The 13,069-nt window shown below is 30.4% G+C and overlaps 2 protein-coding genes across 2 annotated transcripts; both read right to left on the bottom strand.

Moving 5' to 3' along the window:
* Positions 1-1,839: 1,839 nt before the first annotated feature.
* Positions 1,840-5,642, bottom strand: LOC123673084 (putative ankyrin repeat protein RF_0580). Its single transcript, XM_045607508.1, has 2 exons — positions 5,383-5,642; positions 1,840-3,249 (listed from the first exon to the last, which is right to left on the bottom strand). Exons 1-2 carry the CDS (start codon positions 5,627-5,629, stop codon positions 2,096-2,098), a joined length of 1,401 nt encoding a protein of 466 aa, XP_045463464.1. The 5' UTR covers positions 5,630-5,642; the 3' UTR covers positions 1,840-2,095.
* A 3,028-nt stretch (positions 5,643-8,670) lies between these two features.
* Positions 8,671-9,690, bottom strand: LOC123673276 (putative ankyrin repeat protein RF_0381). Its single transcript, XM_045607757.1, has one exon. The coding sequence runs from the start codon at positions 9,688-9,690 to the stop codon at positions 8,671-8,673; it is 1,020 nt and encodes a 339-aa protein (XP_045463713.1).
* Positions 9,691-13,069: the final 3,379 nt, after the last annotated feature.

Genomic DNA, 13,069 nt, shown 5'->3' with positions numbered 1-13,069 from the left:
TTTTTGCTTTTTCAGAATGTGTGCGAAATCGAATCTTGTTTAGCTAGTATGATTTCAGACGTTATCCACATGAGATTTACTATTGCTGTGTCTGTTCATTAATTTTAATTCAGTTCACTCCAAAAGCATTTTCCTCCAGAAAATGAAATACAACGACACAAATGTAATGAGGATTGTTTCGAGAAATAAATATCTTCTACATTACCCATTTTGGAACTCATAAAAAATTGACATCGGTTATCAATATTAATAAAAAAAAAATTTTTAATGTCAGAGACAAAATTGTATTGCAGAACTTGTCTTAATTACACTTTTAGTGATCATCATTCAGTTAATGAAATTTTAACTGTGTAAAGCTGATGGATCAAGACGATAAGTTTAATTTGATTATATTTCAATAGTTACCTTCCAACCGCTGGAAGATTTATTTTTGGACCTAAATTTAAAATCTTTTGAATGTATAATAGATAATAAAGACTATCCAATCTGATTAAATCGAAAAAAAGACCGAACAAGGATCTATAAACATTTGCTCATTGAAATTTCATACGAAATGTCTAATTTTTACTTATCATTAATGTAATAAATGTTTTCAGGAACGTAGATAAACGTGTAGGAAGATCATTTATGCGTTATGACATTTAAAAGCACTTTTTTCGAAATGTAAGTGATACCTATACGATATTTTCATTTGAGCAATATTCCGTTTGAGGGTTACTACTCTCGTGTGAAAATTTTCAAGTATCACCCTGTATTTCAAGGACTTGTACGGTGTAACAAAAAATAAACATTGTTCCCATAATCAATGTTCAGTATTAATCGATGTTTATAATTTATACAGATTGCACCGTTTGCTAATTATCGATGTTTAGATGAAAAGGAGATATGTTTTGGCAACGTTGCAAACTTTCGACGGTAATCATAGAGAAGTCAAGAATTTCAGTTTTCTAGTATAATTTTCTGTGTATTTTGGGTGCCAAAGTCAAAATAAATTATAAATTATCATTATAAGTAATCATTAAATTATAATTTTTCATCAGAAACTGAATATTTTGAATCCATGTTTCAATTTTGAATTTTCTAACAGGCTTGGATGACCTTCATTCACCACTAGGCTATTGCCAACTACTCATGTTCAACCCTGCATAAATCATCATTAAGGACAATATGTTGTTATTCTGCATTTGCGTCAACTCTATTCTCGTTTTGCTAATTTAATTTTAACCTCTTCCTACATTTTTGCTACCACTGTGTCTTCCAATTGATTTCTGTAGATCACTCACCTGTCTCAGCTCATTCGATAAGCTGTATATAAAATTTAATTCTCATTAAAAATAAACATCAGTTTATATAAATAATGAAACTTTTCATTAGCAGAGACCTTTCAGAGTATTTCAATTACTCGTTATCGATTCAATTATTCGGTTGATTTCATTATTGTCAGGGATAAATTCACCTCAATTTTATTTTTTTGTTACATTATGCAAACGCGAAAATGGCACTATATGAATATAATTAAAACAATAACATATTGAAGAAATTGTTTATTTCTGCAAAGTAAATATTATCAATGAATTATTATTGTAACATGTACCTAACTGAGTGTACAGAACAATAAGTTTTATTGAAATATTGACAAAACATAAATACACTCAACAATATTGAATGAAACAATATCGATTGTGAATATGTATATTGCTTTTATATTTTGTTGTAATAGATATTTTCATCCATTTATTTTATTATAACATAATTGCAATATTTACAAATATAAATATTGAATTCAAATCAATTATTGAATGAAATTATTCGAATATTCGATGAACTTAAATCGACCTAATGAAAACCTCCGTTTAGATACTTGGTTGTAATAAAAATTTTTATTCACATATTTATACAAAACAGTTGAAATATTTACAAATATACATATTGAATTCTAATCATTCCTTGAAAAAATTATAACAATATTCAATAAAATTCTATTGACTAAATAATACTTTTACACTTAGTTTTTATAGTAATTTCTTCCACTTTTGAAAATTTTTTTATTTATCTTTCAACAAAAAGCATTTTTGAGGACGAGGTCTTCGATTGGCTAGGTCGAGGTCAATGAACATTTGCCCACTTCTTGTACTGGTATGTATTTTAAAATTTCGATTATGGTATAATAATTGAGCTTTCCTTTAGAGACGACAGTGAAAAATTCATGAGCTGCTTGTTGTTCCAGGAATAGTCTTAACCCAGCTTCAAATTTGCATTTGAGTTCACGACCGTAAATTGGGAATTTTCTTTCCTTGAATTCAGACATGGCTGTTATCAATGTTTGATTCCAACACAATCTGGACACTTCCCTTACAGTCGAACTTAGTATTCTCACCAGAGAATATTCCGGTTGTGATTGGAATTGAGCTATTTTGCGGGACCGTAAATGAAGCAATTCTTTTCTACTCCTTTTCTGGAAATCGACATCCAACGAATCACAATGAATTGGATTAACACAGAATTGATATTTTCCATTGATATCTAACAAAATCAGATGTTTCAAAATAGTATGTCGTCTAGAATGGCAGCAGTCCAATAATAATTCATCCAAAAATGTTTTGTTGTCATGATTGACTATATTCGTGTCAGCTTTACTCTTCAACAGTAATTCGAGAAAGAGAATGAACTGGGATTCGTCACAAGAGTAGGATAATGTATGCAGAACTGTGTCGCCGTGAAGGTTTTGCAAATTGACATCAGCTCCTCTTCTGATCAGTAATTCTGCACACTCCAATGCATTATTTATTCTTCCATTTTCAGCAAGCATCTGTAAAGGGGTACACGAATTTTTGCCAAATGAATTCGGGTCACAACCGACATTTAATAAAAATTCTAACAGTTCGATATTAATCTCTCCTTCTTCAGAACATAATGCATGAAGTACTGTATTGCTGTTTATGTCCCTCGCTCTGAGGTTGGCTCCGTATTTCAGAAGGGTTTTCACTTGTTCCATCTGGTTGTTTTTCACAGCAAAGAATATCGGTGTTTCCTCGTTTGTGGTTTTCTCCTCACAACATAATTTCTTGTTCAAAAGAGTGATTGTTACGTTCGCATTTGGCAATGTGGCTGCCATGTGCAAGGGTGTGTGTCGACGCAAAAAGGAATCTTCATCATCAACGAAATTATTTAAAATTAATTTCAGAGACTTCTCACATGGAACGTCTTGAGGATTAATGAAACATTTGAATAGTTCAATCAAATATACATCTGAAACAAAATGAGAAAAGAATTAGAAAATCTATACCAGGGCCCCCGCAACCGAGCGTTCAACGCGTGCACCGCACGCGGGCGCCACTCTCAAGGGGCGCCAAAATCTCTTATAGACCGCATGAAAATCCGACAGACCAAAGGTTTTTGAAAAAAAAATTTTTTATTTTTTCAACAATTTTAAACGTTCAAAGACATCTTTTACACATCCAAACAAGTTCCCGAACGTCACAACTCACAATCCCTATAAAATAACCTCGGCCACAGATTGCATTTATACGATTCTTTTCGAGTAAACAAATCATAAATAATCATCCCTTTGTCGGTACGGGATTTCTTTATGGACCACCTTGCACCGGACACCATTTCTTCGATCATCACTAAAACGCATATGGTACACATAAACAATCATAAATACCGAAGCGATAGCTTTTAGCCAGGGGAATTACTGAAACTTTCGCCACCATCTGTAGGAAAAATACTACATGTTACAGAGAATTTCTGGAACTACCAAAATCTGCTTGCTATGCTATAACAGCAGAAACCTATCCAAAGAATAGTTATTTTGTTTCGAAACGTTTAGAGGTTAAGGTCAAGACGCAAAAAATTAAAATACTCAGATAATTGGAAAGACTTGTATTTTGTGTAATTGTGGTTTGTTTTACTGTTTCTTGTTGTGATTGAATTAAATTTTATGAAATAGTAAGTACCTATCCACATACAGTATTAGCATTTCTATTAGTCTATAAAATTCGATTTTTTTTTTTCTGTTTAAAATGGTGCACATCCTAAATTAGCCCATACCTATATACTATAATATTATTTTTATTTGCTTCAAATAGGGAAGTATTGTTTGTAATCGTGAAAAAATTGAATCGACTTTGATATTTTGAATTTGTTACCTGGGGCCACCATCATATTATACTTAATTTTTTTTTTTTAATATGCACCCTGGATCTGTATTATTTATTTGATGTTCGTAGCCGTTTGACATTCTAAAAAAAATATATTTCTTGTTGTGATTGAATTAAATTTTATGAAATAGTAAGTACCTATCCACATACAGTATTAGCATTTCTATTAGTCTATAAAATTCGATATTTTTTTTTCTGTTTAAAATGGTGCACATCCTAAATTAGCCCATACCTATATACTATAATATTATTTTTATTTGCTTCAAATAGGGAAGTATTGTTTGTAATCGTGAAAAAATTGAATCGACTTTGATATTTTGAATTTGTTACCTGGGGCCACCATCATATTATACTTAATTTTTTTTTTTAATATGCACCCTGGATCTGTATTATTTATTTGATGTTCGTAGCCGTTTGACATTCTAAAAAAAATATATTTCACCTTTGCCAAAAATCAATTATTATAACAGGAACATGGTATGAGCTTCAGATCGGTCTTGACTTATTATTATTAATATTAACTCCGTTTAGGTTTAAAGGCTCGGATTTAAGGTTTAAATTCATAAAAATGAAAACATACGGGTTATTCTCAAAGGGATGGCGCAAAGTTAATCATGGGTGAATGTCCTTACCAATTTTGGATCAAGTTTTTCTTAAATTCTAGGAGCCATACAAGAGAAAACGACCTTCTGGTGCAAAATTTCGAGAGCAAAAAAAAGCTAGACTTCAACAAAGGGAGAAGATGGCTGGGAGTATGGAATAATATTTAATAATTATTAATAATAATATTAATATTTTAATATAATATTATAAATAATTCCCCCCTTTTTGGGGCGCCAAAATATTTTCGGCACGCGGGCGTTGATGACCCTTGCGGGGGCCCTGATCTATACTCACACAGTAGGTTAAACATTGAAAATGTTTATATGTATTTTCCTTTTTTAGGTGGTATCAAAAAACGATCAATTTAGGTATGTCTTTTGACTGATTTTGAATAAGGTTCATTTCTTTTTAGAAACAATTTGAATAATGATTCACTTCACATCTATAAATTCTGAGCAAGAGGATTTTACGATGAATAATATTGAATTCAGTATCAATGTAGTACTACATATATTCAAAATTCCGGCATATTTTAAAAATTAATAAATAATAAGAAGTAGTAAAAATTCTTATAATATTTTTCATTTCCATAATGTGAAGGCATGAATAAACTTACCATTGATCTGTAGAACTCTCTCATAAATTGTTATTTCGTCGTCTAATTCACATGTTGAAAAAGGTTGTGCTCCATTACACAGCAAGCAGAATATAATTCCGTAATCCTTGTAGGAAAATCTTGTTCTTGTCCTCTTCTTAATCAACTCTTTTAAATAATAATTTTGAAAAGAAATATCACTCTTTTTCGATTTTATATAACTATATACATAAGAAATTGGAATATGAGAGCCACAATTCACAATCATGTCTTGAATAAAACTTTCTGTTAGATCTTTAAAATCTTCCATGATGTCTATGTCAGATTGATTCACAAACTCAAAAAAAAAATTCAACGATAGGAGATAGGAGTACCTTCTCACTCGGATCATATATAAAAATGAGGCTTCTATGAAGAGGGCAACTATTTAAAACAAAATTCAGGTAGAGATTCGTCAAAAACCTCACTTCAAGTAACATTAAGAATGAGTAATTTTTAATGCAATTTTGAAATGACCTAAACCATTAAGATAACTAAAATTCGAAAATAATTTGAAATCATTAGCTTTCATTTCAGTGAATGTACGAAAAACTCATTTAGACCTGAAAATTTATGAGGAGGGTAGAATAAAATACGAAAATATGATTTTCTCAAAAAACCACCTATATCGTTAGAGAAATGTTTTCTAACTTCCTCATTGTTTTCACAGTTTCGTTTCAGATCCATAAAAATCAAAAGATAAAATATGGTGATCAAGTATAATTATTATTTTTGAGCAATATTACATCATTTGTTATTGAATTTTTTCTTGTGGAAATCGGTAAAAAATCGAATTAATTTTAATGATGACATCCAATTTGTCATCAAGAGAATAAACCCTTTTAGATTTTCCGCTATTTTGTAAGTTTTCAATTTCCATTTTTATATTTTTAGGGATTCTACATTACATTCGAATTCAGTCCCAAAATACAATAATTTGAGAACAGAAACCTTTGTTTCAAACTCACCACACCTAGCAAAAAATTGCTAAATTATTTCATTGAACACTCTATATGTCATAAAGCAAAAAAGATGTTCTTGATGTCATCTAGGTATATGTTTTGGTCTTGTTTATGGCAAATACATGCTGAACAATGTATATCGGAAATTTGTTCATTGAAACAATTATGTGTGCTTAACCTTTGTTTGTAGATACTGTTTTAAGTTTCTTTTTTTTTTTGCTTTTTCAGAATGTGTGCGAAATCGAATCTTGTTTAGCTAGTATGATTTCAGACGTTATCCACATGAGATTTACTATTGCTGTGTCTGTTCATTAATTTTAATTCAGTTCACTCCAAAAGCATTTTCCTCCAGAAAATGAAATACAACGACACAAATGTAATGAGGATTGTTTCGAGAAATAAATATCTTCTACATTACCCATTTTGGAACTCATAAAAAATTGACATCGGTTATCAATATTAATAAAAAAAAAATTTTTAATGTCAGAGACAAAATTGTATTACAGAACTTGTCTTAATTACACTTTTAGTGATCATCATTCAGTTAATGAAATTTTAACTGTGTAAAGCTGATGGATCAAGACGATAAGTTTAATTTGATTATATTTCAATCGTTACCTTCCAACCGCTGGAAGATTTATTTTTGGACCTAAATTTAAAATCTTTTGAATGTATAATAGATAATAAAGACTATCCAATCTGATTAAATCGAAAAAAAGACCGAACAAGGATCTATAAACATTTGCTCATTGAAATTTCATACGAAATGTCTAATTTTTACTTATCATTAATGTAATAAATGTTTTCAGGAACGTAGATAAACGTGTAGGAAGATCATTTATGCGTTATGACATTTAAAAGCACTTTTTTCGAAATGTAAGTGATACCTATACGATATTTTCATTTGAGCAATATTCCGTTTGAGGGTTACTACTCTCGTGTGAAAATTTTCAAGTATCACCCTGTATTTCAAGGACTTGTACGGTGTAACAAAAAATAAACATTGTTCCCATAATCAATGTTCAGTATTAATCGATGTTTATAATTTATACAGATTGCACCGTTTGCTAATTATCGATGTTTAGATGAAAAGGAGATATGTTTTGGCAACGTTGCAAACTTTCGACGGTAATCATAGAGAAGTCAAGAATTTCAGTTTTCTAGTATAATTTTCTGTGTATTTTGGGTGCCAAAGTCAAAATAAATTATAAATTATCATTATAAGTAATCATTAAATTATAATTTTTCATCAGAAACTGAATATTTTGAATCCATGTTTCAATTTTGAATTTTCTAACAGGCTTGGATGACCTTCATTCACCACTAGGCTATGGCCAACTACTCATGTTCAACCCTGCATAAATCATCATTAAGGACAATATGTTGTTATTCTGCATTTGCGTCAACTCTATTCTCGTTTTGCTAATTTAATTTTAACCTCTTCCTACATTTTTGCTACCACTGTGTCTTCCAATTGATTTCTGTAGATCACTCACCTGTCTCAGCTCATTCGATAAGCTGTATATAAAATTTAATTCTCATTAAAAATAAACATCAGTTTATATAAATAATGAAACTTTTCATTAGCAGAGACCTTTCAGAGTATTTCAATTACTCGTTATCGATTCAATTATTCGGTTGATTTTATTATTGTCAGGGATAAATTCACCTCAATTTTATTTTTTTGTTACATTATGCAAACGCGAAAATGGCACTATATGAATATAATTAAAACAATAACATATTGAAGAAATTGTTTATTTCTGCAAAGTAAATATTATTAATGAATTATTATTGTAACATGTACCTAACTGAGTGTACAGAACAATAAGTTTTATTGAAATATTGACAAAACATAAATACACTCAACAATATTGAATGAAACAATATCGATTGTGAATATGTATATTGCTTTTATATTTTGTTGTAATAGATATTTTCATCCATTTATTTTATTATAACATAATTGCAATATTTACAAATATAAATATTGAATTCAAATCAATTATTGAATGAAATTATTCGAATATTCGATGAACTTAAATCGACCTAATGAAAACCTCCGTTTAGATACTTGGTTGTAATAAAAATTTTTATTCACATATTTATACAAAACAGTTGAAATATTTACAAATATACATATTGAATTCTAATCATTCCTTGAAAAAATTATAACAATATTCAATAAAATTCTATTGACTAAATAATACTTTTACACTTAGTTTTTATAGTAATTTCTTCCACTTTTGAAAATTTTTTTATTTATCTTTCAACAAAAAGCATTTTTGAGGACGAGGTCTTCGATTGGCTAGGTCGAGGTCAATGAACATTTGCCCACTTCTTGTACTGGTATGTATTTTAAAATTTCGATTATGGTATAATAATTGAGCTTTCCTTTAGAGACGACAGTGAAAAATTCATGAGCTGCTTGTTGTTCCAGGAATAGTCTTAACCCAGCTTCAAATTTGCATTTGAGTTCACGACCGTAAATTGGGAATTTTCTTTCCTTGAATTCAGACATGGCTGTTATCAATGTTTGATTCCAACACAATCTGGACACTTCCCTTACAGTCGAACTTAGTATTCTCACCAGAGAATATTCCGGTTGTGATTGGAATTGAGCTATTTTGCGGGACCGTAAATGAAGCAATTCTTTTCTACTCCTTTTCTGGAAATCGACATCCAACGAATCACAATGAATTGGATTAACACAGAATTGATATTTTCCATTGATATCTAACAAAATCAGATGTTTCAAAATAGTATGTCGTCTAGAATGGCAGCAGTCCAATAATAATTCATCCAAAAATGTTTTGTTGTCATGATTGACTATATTCGTGTCAGCTTTACTCTTCAACAGTAATTCGAGAAAGAGAATGAACTGGGATTCGTCACAAGAGTAGGATAATGTATGCAGAACTGTGTCGCCGTGAAGGTTTTGCAAATTGACATCAGCTCCTCTTCTGATCAGTAATTCTGCACACTCCAATGCATTATTTATTCTTCCATTTTCAGCAAGCATCTGTAAAGGGGTACACGAATTTTTGCCAAATGAATTCGGGTCACAACCGACATTTAATAAAAATTCTAACAGTTCGATATTAATCTCTCCTTCTTCAGAACATAATGCATGAAAGACTGTATTGCTGTTTATGTCCCTCGCTCTGAGGTTGGCTCCGTATTTCAGAAGGGTTTTCACTTGTTCCATCTGGTTGTTTTTCACAGCAAAGAATATCGGTGTTTCCTCGTTTGTGGTTTTCTCCTCACAACATAATTTCTTGTTCAAAAGAGTGATTGTTACGTTCGCATTTGGCAATGTGGCTGCCATGTGCAAGGGTGTGTGTATGTTGGAGAAACTCTGTATCTAAGATATCTATGAAACATAATTTTTTTTTTGACGTTGTCAATATTTCGAAGAAATTACATTTTGATGTTGTCAGTTTTATGAATATATTTTACGAGACAATAGTCATTTGAAGCCTCCTTTGGAATCATATTCATTTACCATTCTCCATATTAGACGTCTTTGTTCACCGGGTAGGTGTTCTTTGGAGACGAAACAATTTGGCGACCGTGACAGGACACCTTCAGATTATGGAGAAGGTGAAGAAGATGCTTGAGGCTCAGAGAGTATCATTTACTCGAATTTATGATGCGGTGATCACACTGCTTGGTGAGAAGAATATTAATTCAATTGAAATCCGAGGAAATGTTCGAATATTGGACCAGAAAATTGAGTTGATTGCTGATTTGGGCAGACAATTGCTAGATCATATCCTAGAGTCAGAAAGCAGCGAAGAAAGTGCTTTGCTATCCGAAATTGAAGCAGCAGATAATTTTTTGAAAAAATATCATGAACTCAAGTTGATTATTGAGAGTCATTCACCGAATCATTCCGATGAAACAAGTAACGTATGTTCCACTCACACGAAGCGTAAATTGAAGCCTCCTTTGGAATCATATTCATTTACCATTCTCCATATTAGACGTCTTTGGTCTAATATGGAGAATGGTAAATGAATATGATTCCAAAGGAGGCTTCAATTTACGCTTCGTGTGACCGGGTAGGTGTTCTTTGGAGAACACCTACCCGGTGAACAAAGACGTCTAATATGGAGAATGGTAAACAAATATGATTCCAAAGGAGGCTTCAAATATTTATTGTCTCGTAAAATATATTCATAAAACTGACAACATCAAAATGTAATTTCTTCGAAATATTGACAACGTCAAAAAAAAAATTATGTTTCATAGATATCTTAGATACAGAGTTTCTCCAACAGTGTCGACGCAAAAAGGAATCTTCATCATCAACGAAATTATTTAAAATTAATTTCAGAGACTTCTCACATGGAACGTCTTGAGGATTAATGAAACATTTGAATAGTTCAATCAAATATACATCTGAAACAAAATGAGAAAAGAATTAGAAAATCTATACTCACACAGTAGGTTAAACATTGAAAATGTTTATATGTATTTTCCTTTTTTAGGTGGTATCAAAAAACGATCAATTTAGGTATGTCTTTTGACTGATTTTGAATAAGGTTCATTTCTTTTTAGAAACAATTTGAATAATGATTCACTTCACATCTATAAATTCTGAGCAAGAGGATTTTACGATGAATAATATTGAATTCAGTATCAATGTAGTACTACATATATTCAAAATTCCGGCATATTTTAAAAATTAATAAATAATAAGAAGTAGTAAAAATTCTTATAATATTTTTCATTTCCATAATGTGAAGGCATGAATAAACTTACCATTGATCTGTAGAACTCTCTCATAAATTGTTATTTCGTCGTCTAATTCACATGTTGAAAAAGGTTGTGCTCCATTACACAGCAAGCAGAATATAATTCCGTAATCCTTGTAGGAAAATCTTGTTCTTGTCCTCTTCTTAATCAACTCTTTTAAATAATAATTTTGAAAAGAAATATCACTCTTTTTCGATTTTATATAACTATATACATAAGAAATTGGAATATGAGAGCCACAATTCACAATCATGTCTTGAATAAAACTTTCTGTTAGATCTTTAAAATCTTCCATGATGTCTATGTCAGATTGATTCACAAACTCAAAAAAAAAATTCAACGATAGGAGATAGGAGTACCTTCTCACTCGGATCATATATAAAAATGAGGCTTCTATGAAGAGGGCAACTATTTAAAACAAAATTCAGGTAGAGATTCGTCAAAAACCTCACTTCAAGTAACATTAAGAATGAGTAATTTTTAATGCAATTTTGAAATGACCTAAACCATTAAGATAACTAAAATTCGAAAATAATTTGAAATCATTAGCTTTCATTTCAGTGAATGTACGAAAAACTCATTTAGACCTGAAAATTTATGAGGAGGGTAGAATAAAATACGAAAATATGATTTTCTCAAAAAACCACCTATATCGTTAGAGAAATGTTTTCTAACTTCCTCATTGTTTTCACAGTTTCGTTTCAGATCCATAAAAATCAAAAGATAAAATATGGTGATCAAGTATAATTATTATTTTTGAGCAATATTACATCATTTGTTATTGAATTTTTTCTTGTGGAAATCGGTAAAAAATCGAATTAATTTTAATGATGACATCCAATTTGTCATCAAGAGAATAAACCCTTTTAGATTTTCCGCTATTTTGTAAGTTTTCAATTTCCATTTTTATATTTTTAGGGATTCTACATTACATTCGAATTCAGTCCCAAAATACAATAATTTGAGAACAGAAACCTTTGTTTCAAACTCACCACACCTAGCAAAAAATTGCTAAATTATTTCATTGAACACTCTATATGTCATAAAGCAAAAAAGATGTTCTTGATGTCATCTAGGTATATGTTTTGGTCTTGTTTATGGCAAATACATGCTGAACAATGTATATCGGAAATTTGTTCATTGAAACAATTATGTGTGCTTAACCTTTGTTTGTAGATACTGTTTTAAGTTTCTTTTTTTTTTTGCTTTTTCAGAATGTGTGCGAAATCGAATCTTGTTTAGCTAGTATGATTTCAGACGTTATCCACATGAGATTTACTATTGCTGTGTCTGTTCATTAATTTTAATTCAGTTCACTCCAAAAGCATTTTCCTCCAGAAAATGAAATACAACGACACAAATGTAATGAGGATTGTTTCGAGAAATAAATATCTTCTACATTACCCATTTTGGAACTCATAAAAAATTGACATCGGTTATCAATATTAATAAAAAAAAAATTTTTAATGTCAGAGACAAAATTGTATTACAGAACTTGTCTTAATTACACTTTTAGTGATCATCATTCAGTTAATGAAATTTTAACTGTGTAAAGCTGATGGATCAAGACGATAAGTTTAATTTGATTATATTTCAATCGTTACCTTCCAACCGCTGGAAGATTTATTTTTGGACCTAAATTTAAAATCTTTTGAATGTATAATAGATAATAAAGACTATCCAATCTGATTAAATCGAAAAAAAGACCGAACAAGGATCTATAAACATTTGCTCATTGAAATTTCATACGAAATGTCTAATTTTTACTTATCATTAATGTAATAAATGTTTTCAGGAACGTAGATAAACGTGTAGGAAGATCATTTATGCGTTATGACATTTAAAAGCACTTTTTTCGAAATGTAAGTGATACCTATACGATATTTTCATTTGAGCAATATTCCGTTTGAGGGTTACTACTCTCGTGTGAAAATTTTCAAGTATCA

The sequence above is a fragment of the Harmonia axyridis genome, chromosome 2, assembly GCF_914767665.1.
Source record: "Harmonia axyridis chromosome 2, icHarAxyr1.1, whole genome shotgun sequence".
In the NCBI taxonomy this organism is placed as follows: Eukaryota; Metazoa; Arthropoda; class Insecta; order Coleoptera; family Coccinellidae; genus Harmonia; species Harmonia axyridis.
The sequence above is the reverse complement of the archived record's forward strand: the minus strand, read 5'-3'. Positions and strand labels throughout refer to the sequence as shown.